The sequence below is a fragment of the Sus scrofa genome, chromosome 13, assembly GCF_054392235.1.
Source record: "Sus scrofa isolate SSC_HxYL_T2T_F1_AM1 chromosome 13, Sscrofa_HxYL_maternal_Yorkshire_Landrace_v2.0, whole genome shotgun sequence".
Taxonomy (NCBI): domain Eukaryota; kingdom Metazoa; phylum Chordata; class Mammalia; order Artiodactyla; family Suidae; genus Sus; species Sus scrofa.
In genome coordinates, this window is record NC_139395.1 from 97,642,689 (window position 1) to 97,659,661 (window position 16,973).

Genomic DNA, 16,973 nt, shown 5'->3' on the forward strand with positions numbered 1-16,973 from the left:
CCAGCAACTCTGGTATAACTGGTGGATGGCTCTGGACTCAGTGCTTTTCAAAGGCTTCCAGGTGATTCTAGAGGACAGTCAGGGCTGAGAACCCCTGATTTAGCAGCAGGCTCTGGAAAACTGTCACAGACAATAGGACATTGAGGAGAGATAATGACGTGGTTTCCTGGATTAGATACTGGAACAAGAAATGGACATGAGTAAAATCCAAATAAATCCATAACTTAGTTAAGAGTCTGTACCAACATTAACCTATCAGTTTTTGATAAATGTGCCCTAGTTATGTAAAATATGAACATGAGGGAAGCTGGGTGAAGAGTGTAGGGAAAGTCTCTGTAGTAACTCTACAACTCTTCTGTTCATCTAAAACTATTTCAAAATAGTTACATACCTTGGGGAAAAAAAGATGTCAGTTCCAACTTGATGTACAGATCTAATGCAATCTCAATCAAAACTCTGCTAAGTTATTTTGTGGGTATCAACAAACTGACTCTAAAATTTATATGAAAAGGCAGAAGACTGAATAGCCAACACAGGCATCCCCATTGTGGCTCAGCAGAAATGAATCTGACTAGTATCCATGAGGACGTAGGTTTGATCCCTGGCCTCGCTCAATTGGTTAAAGATCCGGCATTGCTGTGAGCTGTGGTGTAGGTCGCAGGCATGGCTTGGATCCCCAGTTGCTGTGGCTGTGGCACTGGCAGCAGCTACAGCTCCGATTCGACCCCTAGATTGAGAACTTCCATTTACCTCGGGTGTGGCCCTTTAAAAAAAAAAAAGAATAGCCCACACAATACTGAAGAAGAAAAGTTAGAGGACTGGACTGACACCACCCAACCTCAGGATTTATTATAAACACAGAGTAATCAAGACAGTGATATCAGTAAAAGAATATGAAAATAGATCAATGGAATAGAGGGCCTAGGAGCAAACCTACACAAATACATTCGACTCAACTTTGCCAAAGAAGCAAAGGGAATTCAATGGTGAAGGAAAAGTCTTTTCGACAAATGAGTCTATCCACATGCAAAAAAAAAAAAATTAGATACAGACCTCGCACTTGTCACAAAATCAACTCAGAATGGATCCCAGACTTAAATGCAAACCAAAAAACTCTTAGGAATAAAAAACAGGGGAAAATCTAACTGACCGTCAGTGTAGTAATGACTGTATAGATACAACACCAAAAAGCATGATCCATGAACAAAAAAAAATTAATAGACTTTAATGTTGGACTTTATCCAAATTAAAACTTCTCTGTGAAAGATACTGTTTCTCCACTACCAGATCAGGAATGTCGAGTCTGGGTGTACCCTTCCAGGAAACGCCATACCTGTGTTTGTATGTCACTTCTTTTTAAACAAACGGTTATTAAGCACACTGTTCTGCACTTTTGTTGACTTAATGTGTCTTTGTAGATCATTCCACATTTGCACATAGCTTTTTCACTCCCAATTTTACATCTGCATAGTATTCCATTACATGTATCAAACGCAACTTTTTTTTTTTTTTTTTTTTTTTGTCTTTTTAGCTATTTCTTGAGCCGCTCCCGCGGAATATGGAGGTTCCCAGGCTAGGGGTCGAATCGGAGTTGTAGCCGCCGGCCTACACCAGAGCCACAGCAACTTTGGATCCGAGCCGCAAGTTAACCCACTGAGCAAGGGCAGGGACCGAACCTGCAACCTCATGGTTCCTAGTCAGATTCGTTAACCACTGAGCCACGAGGGGAACTCCCACAAACGCAACTTTTTTAACCAGGTCTTACTGATGGATTTACACTACTGCCAATATTTTGCTATTACATACAATATAGTAAAGATTAAGAGTTATCACTTAAACTTACAAGCGTATCAGTAGAACACACTCCTAAAACTGGAACTGTTCATAGAAAATGTGAATGTTAAATAAATAAATATTGTGAAATCGTTTCCCATAAAGGTTATGTTCCCATCAGCAGTAGAAATATTCCACACCCTTGACAACAGTGCTTTATCAAACTTCTTAATATTCACCAATCTTATACAGTGAAAAATGGTACTCAGTACTTAAACTACGTTATATTTTATGAATGAGGTAGAGTACACTTTCATCTGTGTAACAGCCGTTAATATTTTCTGTAAACTAGTAAGTTTTGCCCATTCCCTAAAAAACTGGATTGTTGGTTTGACTGTTCCTTTCATCACTACACAATATTCCTCTTTGTCCTTTTAATAGCTTGAGTCTGTTAGTACATTTTATTTGATATCAATATTATTTTACTCATGGTACATCGTTGGCAATATTTTTATTTTCAATCTTTTTGAGATTTAAGAATCCTGAATATATTTTCAGTTCCAAAACAACTTTCTCTGTGTTGCAACTGTATCCTCTTGAGAGTTTCCATTCCCCTTTCTTCCCATGATGCTCTCTCTCACCTTGTCCATTAGTTCTGCCTCCACAGGAGGAAACTGATTATTCAGTGATATTCCCTCTTTTGAGTTGTTGCATTCCTTTCAATAGGTTGTCATTTTAATAGCTGTAGGCTACTGTAATCTCTTGGATGGTGCAGAACTGGCAGTAAATAAAAGATACACATATTTCAAATCTGATGGGCAAGCAATGTATGAGCTGGCAAGGTGGCACTGCTCTGCTGAGGACATTAAGGAACAAGAGGAGGATACCGGGTGGAGTTCATCTACCTGCAGGGATATGAGCAATTCAAACGACAGCCACTGCTGATCGGGCAGCTTCCCAGAGGGCTACATATAGCTTAGAAGCAAATGTTGCCTCTTTCACATGCCAGAACCACCCAAAGGTACAGCTCACAAAACAGTAAGTGCCTCTCAGATAACTGAGGAATCCCTGATCTTCAACAAAGGTTCCACTGGGCTTTCAAAAATATAGATATTGAAGCCCTGACTTACAATATTTTTTTCTTTCATTTTTTAAAATAACACAAAATTCCATGATTATGAAAGGATATGCAAATACTCAACTGCTTTAAATACTCTGCTACTCCTCTCATTATGACTGAATATAATCACTTTCAGGCTTATTCTTATTTTAATGAATTATGTAACTTTTTTAGACCTCCAACTCTCAGATGCCCTAAAACAAAAAGCTCAGAAAACCTTCCTCACTGAATACCTTAATGTTTTGTTTCCATAAGTATTTAAGATAAGTTCTTTCTTTATATACTTCTCAAAGGTCAGATAAATAAACATCTTCATCAAAAATCAAAAGACTGGCAAATTAACCTCGTAAGCTCAATATTTACTGAGTATGCAAAGAGGAATAGGGAAGGATAAATTAGGTATTCAGGTTTAGTTGATACGAGCTATATAAAATAGATAAACAAGGTCCTGCTGTATAACACAAGGAACTATATTCAATATCTTTTTTTTTTTTTTTGTCTTTTCCAGGGCTGCACCCATGGCCTATGGAGGTTCCCAGGTTAAGGGCCCAATCAGAGCTACAGCCACTGGCCTACGCCAGAGCCACAGCAACAAAGGATCCAAGCCACACCTGCAACCTACACCACAGCTCACCGCAACGCCAGATCCTTAACCCACTGAGCAAGGCCAGGGATCACACACAGCCTCGTGGTTCCTAGTCAGGTTCGGTAACCACTGAGCTGAGACGGGAACTCCTATATTCAATATCTTTTTAATTTTTTCTTTTTTTTTCTTTTTAGTGCCAAACTTGCGACATATGGAAGTTTCTGGGCTAGGGGTCAAATCAGAGCTGAAGCTGCCAGCCTACTCACAGCCCCAGGCACATAGGATCTGAGCTGCATCTCTGACCTATACCGCAGCTCATAGCAATGACAGATCCTTAATCCACTGATTGAGGCCAGGGATTAACCCACATCCTCATGCATACTAGTTGGGTTTGTAACCTTCTGAGCCACAACAGGAACTCCTATATGCAATATCTTGAAATAAACTATAATAGAAAAGAATATGAAAAAGAGTATGTGTGTGCGTGTATATGGACATACATATATATTTTAAAAAAATGAATCACTCTGCTGTGCAACAGAAACTAACACAACCGGAGTTCCCGTCGTGGCGCAGTGGTTAACGAATCTGACTAGGAACCATGAGGTTGCGGGTTCGATCCCTGCCCTTGCTCAGTGGGTTAACGATCTGGCGTTGCCGTGAGCTGTGGTGTAGGTTGCAGACACGGCTCGGATCCTGCGTTGCTGTGGCTCTGGCGTAGGCCGGTGGCTACAGCTCCGATTCAACCCCTAGCCTGGGAACCTCCATATGCCTCGGGAGCGGCCCAAGAAATAGCAACAACAACAACAAAAGACAAAAAGACAAAAGACAAAAAAAAAAAAAAAAAAAAGAAACTAACACAACCTTGTAAATTAACTACACTTCAATTTTACGAATTAATTAGTTTAAAAATGTACTATGTTTAACTACACCAGACTCTAGGCTAGATTCTGAGGAAGAAAATATGAAAAAAAAAAAAAAATACTAGACTCTGCCCTTAAAGAGTTCAGAGTCTAGTAAAAGAAAAGGACAACCGCATAAAGAAATACAATATAATGTGACAAGGACAATAATAAAGTAAGTACAGGGTCCAAAGGTTAACACAAAGGAGGCACGGCAATATGGAGGTACAAAGGAATTCATGGTCAGCTAGATTTTAAAGAGTGTACAGGAATTTGTCCAGTGGCCAATGGAAATAGAGAGAGAAGGAAAGACATATATTCTTTCAACAAAGGTCCTAGAGTGGGACAGATACTATGGGATAGATACTTTGAAATGCCTATCCTAGACATACAATGATAAATAAGATGAAAAGTCTCTGACTTCATGGAGTCAGGTGGGGGCCGGTAAGTAAATCAGTAATTAAAGTCCAGGGTGATAAACACTGTAACAGGGATAAGTAGAGAGTATCTCAGGCTTATGGGCCAAGAGGAAATAAGACCTAAACTTAGATGCGAGGAATGAGCCGAAGTTAGCCAGGTAAAAATCTATCTATATATATACATCAGGAGCAAAGTAGAAGACGGTGTCACAGAGTCATAACATTACAGGCACAGAGGAGAACATACAGAAAGACAAAGGCAGAGAGAGGGAGAGACGGAGAAGGGAGGAGAGGAGAAGAGGAGGAAGAGGTGGGGGAGAGACAGAGAGAATGTAGTTCAGGGTGGCAGATGCCTAAGGTCTGAGATAAGGCTAAAGATGAAAGCAAGAATCGTATCTTGAAGGATCTTGAAAATTGGAGTTCGGACTTTATCTTGAAGGTAATAATGAACGAAAAATAATTTTTTAACATGAAAAGGCTTGTTCAGATTTGTGTTTGAGAAAATGTAGCTATAGTAAAGTGAATGAAACAGAAAGAAATAAAATCGGGAAGGAAAATAGCTATAGTATCCAGGAAATGGTTTACAGTAGTCTGAACTAAGATAATAGCAATGGAATAGAGGAAATGGGTGGGAGGACTGAGAGATTTAGGTGGAATTAGCAAGTCTTGTAAGTGATCTGATTGGGAGTAAAGAGCAAGAAAAATGAGGAGTTCCTTGCTGGCTCAGTGGGTTAAGGATCCAGCATTGTCACTGTTGTGGCTGGGGTTACTGCTGTAGCACAAACTTGACCCCCAGCTACAGAACTTTGCGTGCTATCTGTGTGGCCTAAACAAATAAATAAATAAAATTAAAATTAATTAAAACTTAAAAATTGGGAGTTCCCGTCGTGGTGCAGCAGAAACAAATCTGACTAGGAACCATGAGGTTGCAGGTTCAATCCCTGGCCTCACTCAGTGGGTTAAGGATCCAGCATTGCTGTGAGCTGTGGTGTAGGTCACAGATGCAGCTTGGATATGGCATTGCTGTGGCTGTGGTGTAGGCCGGCAGCTGTAGCTCTTATTGGACCTCGAGCCTGGGAACCTCCAAATGCCGCAGGTGCGGCCCTGAAAAAAAAAAAATAATAATAGTGACAATACAATTAAAATAAAAGAGAAAGAAAAAAGAGTCAAAGGTGATAGATGTTTCAGTTTCTGGTTGTTGGGCAAAGGGTGGAAAGTACTACTATTCAGTAAGATGGGAAAAAGAAAAGGGGAAATAGGTTTGTTTTAGTTTTTTTTTCTGTTTTGGCTGCCCTGAAGGCAGATGGAGTTCCTGGGCCAGGAATCAAGTCTGAGCCATAGTTATGACCTATGCTGCTGCTGCAGCAATGCTGAATCCTTAACCCACTGTGCCTCGCCAGAGATCGAACCTGCATTCCAGTGCTCCAGAGAAGCCACCGATTCCCCACAGCTCTAACAACCTGAACAAGAAAGTACTGTTAGACAATGATCCAAAGTATAAACAAAATATTCAGGAGTCCATTCTGGTATAAATAAAGAATTAGCTAACTAACTAAAGAAATAAATATGAAAGAAGAGACAAATCTAGGGTAGAAGAATTCCAAACAAATCATGTAGAGGAGTTCACTGGTGGTACAACAAGTTAAGGATCACGTTGTCACTGCTGTGATATGGGTGTGATCCCTGATGCAGGAACTTCCACATGACATGGGTGTAGCCCCCCAAAAAAAGAAAAAGAAAAAACATTATGTAGATACTCGCACCTCAAAGAAGAAGAGCAAACTTTCGACTTCTCAAGTGTGGGCTGCACATAATTGCTTCCTTCCAAAGCCTATAGTATAGAAAGAGGGGGTGGGGGTGGGGAGTAGAGAGTCACTGTAGAGTAGAGACATATGAGAAACACTGTCAGCCAGGTGATCAAGGTTCACATCCATAATGATAAGTCATGCAAATGGCCAAAAAGCACATGAAAAGATACTCAAGGAGTTCCCACCATGGCGCAGAGGAAATGACTCCGACTAGGAACCATGAGGTTGCAGGTTCAATCACGGCCTCAATCAGTAGGTTAGGGATCTGGCGTCGCTGTGGCTGTGGTGTAGGCTGGCGGTTACAGCTCCGATTCGACCCCTAGCCTGGGAACCTCCATATGCCTCAGGCGAGGCCCCAAAAAGACAGAAAAAAATAAAAATCAGGAGTTCCCGTCATGGCGCAGTGGTTAATGAATCCGACTAGGAACCATGAGGTTGAGGGTTCAATCCCTGGCCTTGCTCAGTGGGTTAAGGATCCGGCATCGCCGTGAGCTATGGTATCGGTTGCAGATGGGGCTCGGATCCCGAGTTGCTGTGGCTCTGGCGTAGGTCGGCGGCTACAGCTCCGATTAGACTCCTAGCCTGAGAACCTCCATATGCCATGGGAGCAGCCCTAGAAATGGCAAAAAGACAAAAGTAAATAAATAAATATCAAAAAATTTTAAATAAAAAATTTTTTAAAAAAACAGAAAAATGCTCAACACATCATCACTTATTACTAGAGAAAGGCAAATCAAAACTACAGTGAGGTATGGAGTTCCCAATATGCTGCAGAGGAAACAAATCCAACTAGGAACCATGAGGTTGCAGGTTCGATCCCTGGCCTTCCTCAGTGGGTTAAGGATCCGGTGTTGCTGTGGCTGTGCCGTAGGCCAGTGGCCACAGCTCCAATTGGACCCCTAGCCTGGGAACCTCCATATGCTGCAGGAGCAGCCCTAGAAAAGGCAAAAAGATGAAGAAAAAAAAAAGATGTGATACATATATACAGTGGAATACCACTCAGCCATAAAAAAGAATGAAATAATGCCATTTGCAGCAACGTGGAGGGACCTAGAGATTATCATACTAAGTGAAGTAAGGCAAAGAAAGATAAATATCATATGGTATCACTTATACACGGAATCTAATAAAAATGATACAAAAGAAATTATAAAATAGAAACAGGAGTTCCTGTCATGGCTCAGTGGTTAACAAACCCAACTAGCATCCACTGAGTACTCAGGTTCGATCCCTGGCCTCACTCAGTGGTTAAGGATCCCTCGCAGCTGCAGTGCAGGCCAGCAGCTACAGCTCCGATTCGACCCCTAGCCTAGGAACCTCCATATGCCTCAGGGGGCAGCCCTAATAAAAAGACAAAAAATAAAATGAAATAAAGTAAATAAAATAGAAACAAACTCACAGATTTTCGAAATCAAACTTTTTTTTACCATAGGGGGAAGCATGGGGGAGAGGGATAAATTGGGGGCATACACACTACAGTATATAAATAGGTAATTAACAATGCCCTACTGTATAGCACTAGGAAATCTATTCAATATTCTGTAATACCTCTATGGGAAAAAAGGAGTAGATATATGCATATACCTAACTGAATATTTTGCTGCACACTTGAAACTAATACAACATTGTAAGTCAACTATAGGCTGCAAACATTTTTTTTAATTGAAATAATGATAAATCATGTTGATAACTCTTGATGTGATAAAAACGGCACTTTATCTTTGTGGTCTTTCTCTCAAAAACCTATAGCTCCAATCTAAGTATGATAAAAACAATCAGAAAAATCCCAGTTGAGGGACATTCCACAAAACATCTAACCAGTAAAGCTCAAAACTGTCAAGTTATCAAACCATGGAAAGTATGGGACACTGGCAGAGCCAAAAGAGGCCAAGGATGCATGATCATGAAATGAACATCACGCTAAGCAAAGTAAGCCAATCACAAAAAGACAAATACCATATGATTCTACTTATATGAGGTACACAGAGTAGTCAAAATCATAGATACAGAAAGTAGAATGGTTCTTGCCAGAGGCTGAGAGGAGGAGGAATTGGGGAGTTGTTGTTTAATGGGTCTGGAATTTCAGTTTCGCAAGATGAGGAGTATTATGGATGTGGATGATGGTGGGACAGCTGCAAAACATGAATGTACTCAAGGCCACTGAATTATACTCCCAAAAATATTTGAAGAATAAATTTTAAGTTACTTGTATTTGACCACAATAAAAAAAATTGGGGGAAAATGAGAACCATCAAGGTTTCAAGCATCTCTTTCATTGCTTCCTAATACATTTAAATTCTTAGACTATTTCTATAGACCATTACTACTAATAAGCTAGACATTTTTATACTAAAATACAGATTTCTCTAGCTGTCTCCCAGAGTATATAGCCCTTAGACATAAAGCCTTTGAGAAAGCTGATGATTCTCTCTCAGCTATCTGTATTCTAACAGCATACATTTTGTATCTACCTTTGTACATGTATAATGGAAAAATTCAAACATATACAAAGAAAGAGAGAAAATAGTAATGAAACCCTTTGAAGCTATCACCAAGCTCAATTAACTAACTCACAGACAATTCTCTTTATCTATACCTTCACTCACTTTATTTTTCTTCCCCCAATGGATCACCTGGAAGCCAATCCCAAAGGTCATATTATTTCAACCATAAAGATATCAGTACATTACTGCTACATTCCAAAAGATACTGTTGAAAGGTACATAAGTGAAAGATACTGACCAGGGTCCTGCATAAATTCTTGTACTGTTGGGCCAGTTTCTTAATATAAGCACTCCCTCAGTAAACCATATATTAGACCGAAGTATTACATACAGATGCATTCATTCTATCGCACTGCCTTACAAGTCAAATCACTAGGAAGTAAGGCTCTCAAACACAAACACAAATACATACACTCTCTCTTGTTCTCTCTACCTCTCAGAGTAACTGACTTTTATGATACAAGTTATTTGATAATACAACACAGTAATATTACATAATTGTTAGTATACATAAAGTAATATTAGGTAATTGTTACTATATATATAATTTAAGTAGCTGCTTATTTTATAAAACAAATGCAAAAAAAAATACTAGCTCAATGCAGAAAATTTTTGTTCAACTGTCCTTACCTTTTGTTGGACTGAGATTCTGATCTATAAATCCTCTTAGTTCTGCATTTGTGGAAGTCAAACCAACCTAAATAAAATAGTTTTAAAAATTAAAAATAGGTTCTTAAATATTATGTGATCACCTAATAAGCTATTATTAATAACCTTCCACCAGAATTCCATATCAAATAGTATATGTAGTCACATAAAGATGAGTTAATTATATCAACTGCAGGACTAGGATTTAAAGAAAAATCTTGCCGTATTGCTTGAACTGGGAAAAATATGAATTGCCCAGATGAAGAGAAATTAATAAAATAATGTCACTTATGAGCAAAATGGTATCAGCAGGTTTTACCGATGGTTATTTGAAAGTAAATACTGTGGCAGCCATGACGTTGCTAATAGATATACCAAAATTCCACCCTCGGTGCTGCCCTTAATTCTTACTGTTCATAATCACTGCCTATAATGCCTGCCACCATTATGGCATGTGATGGATTATTAAAGACCAGCAATACCACAATACAGAAGTGAGGTCCACAGACCTCAAGTCTAACTGTTTCAGTTCATCTTCCAGCTCATCAAGACACATAAAATCTCTATACCTCAGTCTCCTCATCTGTCAATAAGGGGGTGCTAGAGGTGCTTACCGATTCAGATTGTTAAAAAAGATTAAGAAAGAATTCTTATAAAGCACAGTGCCTAATCCGTGCTAACACTCATTACTGTTTGCATGATAACTTGAAGGACTGTTTATAAATTCACCCTTAGACAATTTATTTCTTTTAATGTGATGTCCACTGGACTACCTGGAATCAAGAACTCAATATGGTAGGATTATCAAATGGAATTTTAAAATTTTATTATAAAGACAGCAGGAAAAACCCTCCATTTTTGAAAACTTGTCACAAAGCAGTATCCAATAAATGGTTCTACTATGACTACAATATTATTGTTTTAATCCCTGTAGATGTGTAATCTTAAAACATCAAGGCTGATTTGGTACCCCAAATATCATTTCAAAGTACTAACACATTGAAAGCATTTATAGGCATACAAAGCTCTTGAGGTTCATATGTATGTACTTGCTTTATGTTTTTAAGCTATCTACTACTTTAACACTATATATCCTTCAAAACTACTCTTTTGACACTTTATAATTTCACAATGTCATAGCTAATTATTTCATCATTTGGTAGTTCACATGTTCTACTAAGAGCTATTTCTTTTTGTCAAGAAATGTTGCCAGAAGCATTTCTACTATTATTCGAATCACAGAAAAAATTAATTCTGATAATCTATCTCCAGCATCTAACATTAAATTTTCATGGCAGCGGCTGAGACAAAGACATCTAAGACATAGGTTCTTAAATCCATGTCGATAATGGTGCAGATCTTTAATCTTGTCCAGTTTCTTATAAGTATTCTATTAGAAGTAAACCTTTTGCACCAAAATTTCCAACAAATTACCACTGCATGGATCTCCAGAGGCACTCACAAATATTAAGGTTAAGTGTTCAATTTGTAAATGTCAAGAGTTTACTGTGGCATCACTAACAGCCTCCTCTTTTTAAGCTCTTCTCCTATAAAAAGAAGAGAAAGGCGAAACTTGGTGTTCTACTGTAAAGAGAGAGCAAAGAAGGCAAAGACAACCTTTAATATAGTCCATGCTTAATTCAATGTGATTGTTTAACACATGTATTACAGTAACTTGAAAAATATCAGTTTATCTCTTTTTTGTTATTATATAAAGATAACGGCAAAAACCTCAACTAAAACCACATATTCACAGCCGAGAGTTCACGGTTACTGGATTACTGCTACATTTAAACACCTGCTCTACTGTCCAACTTCTGCAGAGTGAAGGGGCAAACAAATTCGGAAACTTTTTAAGCAGCTGTACACCTGCACCTCAGTAACCAACAGACTATACTCCAAAAAGGCAAAGGCCAATTGTGAGTCAAAAGTGTGTGTGATTTTGGTCTCATAGACGGAAGGATGGTGTCTGTATTTACAACTTAAATAACTACTACTAAAACTTAATTAAAATTTCAAAATGTATTAATTTCTTTCATAAATACTGTATAGTTTAAAGATTTAAAGAAAAAGTAGATTATTTGAGAGTAGAAAAAGTTAACTAGGAGAGGCATTTAAAAATATTAGCTATTTTTTCCTTGATCTATTTTAAAAAGGATCTTTCTATAATGATTCACAAATCAAGAGAAAAAAGTAAACTCATTTTATGCGACATTTTTCATCTAATAAGCTCCTGAGAAAAGTTTTCTATCTGGACATTCAAACACAGACATTTAATGTCTATTGAATAAAAATATCCAAAGCCCAAATGTTGAGTCAAATGATACTGCCCAACAATAGCATTATAATTTCTCTGATAGTTAACATTTCAGATTGATATAACTGAAAGAAAACAGGATTCAGAGCTCTACTGTTCACTCACAATCAAGGTGATCTTAGAACAGTCACTGCAAAATGGGGATGACAATACATATGTGTACGACAAACTCAGCTCTTCAGATAATTATGTGAACATGTTCATTAACGGCAGAGCAATATTCAAATGTGGGTTGTTATTCAAATGGCAATGGTTCTACTACTTGCACAAGGACCTAGACAATTCGTAAGAGAAACATTCTATATGTTTACTGACCAGTAAATATAGAGAATACCAGTTTGACCTCACTAGCAATCAGAGAAATTTAGTAAATTACATACCGTTTTTGCTTGGTTTGACAAAGATTAAAAAGAAAATAAAGGGAAATGGCAATCTCATACACCACTGGTGAATATATAAACTGTGCAATCTTTCTGATATGCAACTTAGCAATATGAATCAAAAGTCCCCTGAAAGGTACACATCCTTTGGATTAGTAATTTCATAAGATTTTTCTTCTTAGAAGTAATCCAAGGAGTAAACAAGAATAAAAAGTTAAGAAAGGAATTCCGGGCTGGGGCAGCAGGTTAAGGATCCAGCATTGTCATTGCTGAGGCTCAGATCGCCGCTGTAGTATGGGTTCAATTCCTGGCCCAGGAGCTTCTCCATGCTGCAGGCATAGCCAAAAAACCCAAAATTATCTGATATATAATATACATAGACTATAACTTCTCGGATATATAATATACATAGATGCATAATGCACATCTCTGACATATAATACATAATTTTATATGACATATACATACACGTTTGTGTATATACCAGATATATTCATAGAATTTTGCTGATAATCTCTATGCTAGTTTTTCTTTATCTGTATTTTCTAATTTTTTTTATAATAAATATCATGGCTTACATACTTTTAAAAGATTCTTTGACAAGGCAAAAAATTATATCTCAAATATATTTCAAATTCTTTTACTGTATACTGAGAACACACCTGGATTTTTTTTGCCCCCCCCCCTTTCAGGGCCGCATCCATGGCATATGGAGGTTCCAGGGCTAGGGGTCTAATTAGAGCCGTGGCTGCTGGCCTATGCCACGGCCACAGCAATGCAGGATCCAAGCCACATCTGTGACCTTCAGCACAGCTCACAGCAACGCTGGATCCTTCACCCACTGAGCAAGACCAGGGATTGAACCTGCATCCTCATGAATGCTACTCATATTTGTTCTGTATGCTGAGCCACAACAGGAACTCCCATACCTGCATTTCTGTTCTAGAAGATTATCACTGGATAATAGATACTACTTGATAACAGCTTTATCACAGATACAATGAATATATAGCCAGATCTGCAGAACATCCTTTTGCAAAATGATCCATCCCACAATCCATGGGAGTTCTGGCAGGGCTGTTAATCTGAGAGCCTCAAGTGTGCTACAGCAGCAGAAGTGGACTCGCAACTCAGAGGGAAGCAGTGGGCCGTTTGCAGTACCCCACTTCCTTCTCTACAATTACTTGTCTAAGCATGTGGGCCAAGAGGCATCAACCAAAGCTCCTCCATGGAATCTAAAATGTAATGTCAGGAAAGAAAAGTTCCCTCTTGAAGCTCTTGGGTGGCTCAGTGGGTTAAAGATCTGTGTCACTGCTGTGGTGCAGGTTCAGTCCCTGGCCCAGGAACTTCCATGTGCCATGGATACGGCCAAAAAAAAAAAAAGAGGTCCCTCTTTTCTTCTGAGATAGCATTATGAAGCCAAGGGCTGGAAAAACGGAGACAGAGCCCTGGCTCCATTGATCCCCTGACTACAGCTGTATTTGAAGCCAGAGTACTCCAGACTTTCCAGTTATACCAATCAAACCATTCTACTTTTTGTCTTGAGCTATTCTGAATAGAGTTTCTAACACCTGTAACCATAAGAGACCTAGAGTGGCATAGATAAGGCAAAAGTAAGTCTTCACAAAACAAAACCCACAAACCAGTTCTCATAAGAGAAATGCAAAATGAGAAACACGAAATAAAGACATAAATATTTGGACATGTTTAATAACGCCTCTGTAAGACCTTGGCAATCTCTTCCATGTCTAAGAGTCACTATTCAGTGGTGTGTGACACAATGATCACTCACTCTTTCTTGAAACACTTTCTTCACTTGGCTTCCACATCATCAGGGTACCCCCAGTTCCTTCTTTTCTGTTCATTCCATAAGTCTCCTCTGCTGCCTCTCCTCCTCCCCAGTTGTTGGAGAACCCTGTGTTCAGACCTTGGTACTTATGTAATTTGTGGCCATGCATGGAGTCCCACTGCTTTAAAGTAATTTAATATGCAGTGATTCCAAAATTTCTATATCCAGCCCCATACTTTCCCCTGAGAGTCATTTATTTCTCATTTAATTAACTACCCAGCCAATATCTCCTGTTTTCAGGTCCCTAACTTTAATATGTTCAAAACAACTTTTGAAGTTGCCACAAAATCCTGCACTTCCCCAAGAGTTCCTCTTCTTATTAAACCACAAAGCCACTTAGCGAGTTACACAAGCCAAATGCTGAGAAATCTCTAACTTCTTCCCTGTCCCCATATCCTAATTACTCAATAAGTCCTGAAGGCTGTCCTTTCAAATACATCCCAGGTCCAGCCGCTTTTCCCCCTCTCCCTTATCAGGACCCCAGACCTACTCACCATACTCTATTGTCTAACTACTGGATTAAGTATCAAATGAGTCCTCCTCCTTCTACTATGTCCCTTTTCAGGCCATTCACTCAGCATCCAAAACAAACTCTTCAAAATGCTAAGTCAGGTCACACAACCATCCTCAAACCTCCAATAGCTTCCCACTGACATTTAAAATATATACCACTCACCCCAGTCCTCAAGGCTAAGGCTCCCCGTGACCTGACTCCTGCTTTCTCCCCAACTCCATCTCCTCCCACGATCCTTTGCTTAGTTAGGACTGTTTCATCTGTCAACTGGGCATCTTGCTGTTCTTTTTCTTTCTTTCTTTCTTCTTCTTTTTTTTTTTTTTTTTTTTTTTTTTTGTCTTGTCTTTTTAGGACCATACCCGCAGCATATAGGGGTTCCCAGGCTAGGGGTCAAATCAGAGCTGTAGCTGCCAGCCTACCCCACAGCCACAGCAACTCAGGATCTGAGCCGCGTCTGAGACTACACCACAGCTCACAGCAGCACCGGATCCTTAACCCGCTGAGCGAGGCCAAGGATCTAACCTGCATCCTCAGAGATACTGGTTGGGTTCCTTACCACTGAGCCATGACGGGAACTCCCCATCTTGCTGTTCTTGAACAACTACACCTTCTCCTGCCTCTACCTGGAATTCTCTTTCCCCAGATAATCACATGGCTGGAGCCTTCTTCGATTGAGAATTAAGAGCATTCCTCTGCCTAAGCGTTATTGCCTTCAAGAGGACTCTGCTAAACACCTTGTTTAAAAAGATCCCCCTACTCCCATCACTTTCTCTCCTCTTACCCTGTTTTATTTTTCTTCATAACATTTATCATTATGGGACATTATTTATTTATCTTCTCCCACAATGCTATAAATTTCAAGAAGGCAGGAGCCTGGAATGTTATTGGATACATTTATTTGTTGGAGAAAGAAAGGGAGGGGAGAGAGGAGAGGGAATTGCTCGTGGCCCTGGTATAATCCTTCCAGTAAGTATTCTGACCCTATTAAAAGCCACAAAAATGTTCTTGTCTATTGCAGAATGGCTGTGAATTTGACTGGATATTCAGACAGCCTATCTCAATTCTTTCCCACATGCTTCGCCCAGTCTGAGGCCTGAACCCTCCACGTCCCCAATTCCAGGGTATCAGTAGAGGGTCAGCTCACTATCCCCCTGCTCCTAAACTGCTGTAGCAGAAGGAGAAACGAATTGCATTACTGTTTGAGTTCTTTCAAAGACCCAAACAAAATAACAGGAGCATGGTTACCACTGGCTCAAAGGTTTTATGTTACCTTTGGAAAACAACTTTTTTTTTTTTTTTTTTTTTGCTTTTTTTGCTTTTTAGGGCTGCACTGCGGCATATGGAAGTTCCCAGGCTAGGGGTGGAATCAGAGCTACAGCTGCCAGTCTGTGCCACAGCCACAGCAACATGGGATCTGAGCAGTGCCTGTGACCTACACCACAGCTCATGGCAAAGCCGGAACCTTAACCCACTGAGTAAGACCAGGGATTGAACCCAAATCCTTATGGATCCTAGTCAGGTTCATTAACTGCTGAGCCATAAAAGGAACTCCAGAAAACAACTTTTAATAAAGCAAACAGTACTTACAGCTGGGAAGATTATATTTGATTCAAGGTACATTTTAAGCCAAAACATACTTGCTATTTGAATGTGAACCACCTTACTGTTCAGGATAACTTTTACATTTTCTTTTTTTTTTCTTTTTTTTTTAATTGTTATTTCCCCAATACAAATTTTTTTCTACTGTACAGCATGGCAAGACAGTTATATATACATGCATATATTCTTTTTTCTCAAATTATCATGCTCCATCATAAGTGACTAGACATAGTTCCCAGGGCTACACAGCAGAATCTCATTGTTAATCCATTCCAAAGGCAACAGTTTTTTTTCTAATGGAGAGAAAAATCAAGAAATTATCCTGCGAGAAAATCCCCAATACACAGACCAAAACTTTGCTTCTTCTTTTCCCCAAACAGCAGTCTAATGAATACATACAAGAGCCATAAATTAAAGCAACCTAGTCCAGATAATTTATCAAAATAAAATTAATTAGATGATAATGAAGCAAAATCTGTACCTGCTTATAGCTACAAATGCATGTTAAAAGCAAGGTCAATAATATGAAAATAGAGATAAGTAAACACAGGTTT

The 16,973-nt window shown here is 39.0% G+C and overlaps 1 protein-coding gene across 28 annotated transcripts in view; it reads right to left on the reverse strand.

Annotated features, from left to right (window-relative positions):
- The window catches only part of TFDP2 (transcription factor Dp-2), a 189,478-nt gene that overhangs the window by 122,592 nt on the left and 49,913 nt on the right, over positions 1-16,973 (reverse strand). For 17 of the 28 annotated variants that reach the window (XR_014824055.1, XM_084989882.1, XM_021069554.2 and 14 more), the window contains one exon: positions 9,743-9,809. The exons of 7 other annotated variants lie outside the window; for them this stretch is intronic. Coding sequence is in view for 10 of the 21 variants with exons in the window: in XM_084989882.1 (XP_084846008.1) it covers positions 9,743-9,809 (67 nt within the window). In the remaining 11 variants the exon portion in view is untranslated. Of the gene's footprint in view, positions 1-6,563; positions 6,632-9,742; positions 9,810-16,973 lie in introns of all 28 variants that reach the window. 4 more of the 28 variants (XM_084989905.1, XM_084989893.1, XM_084989892.1 and 1 more) reach the window with 1 other exon arrangement.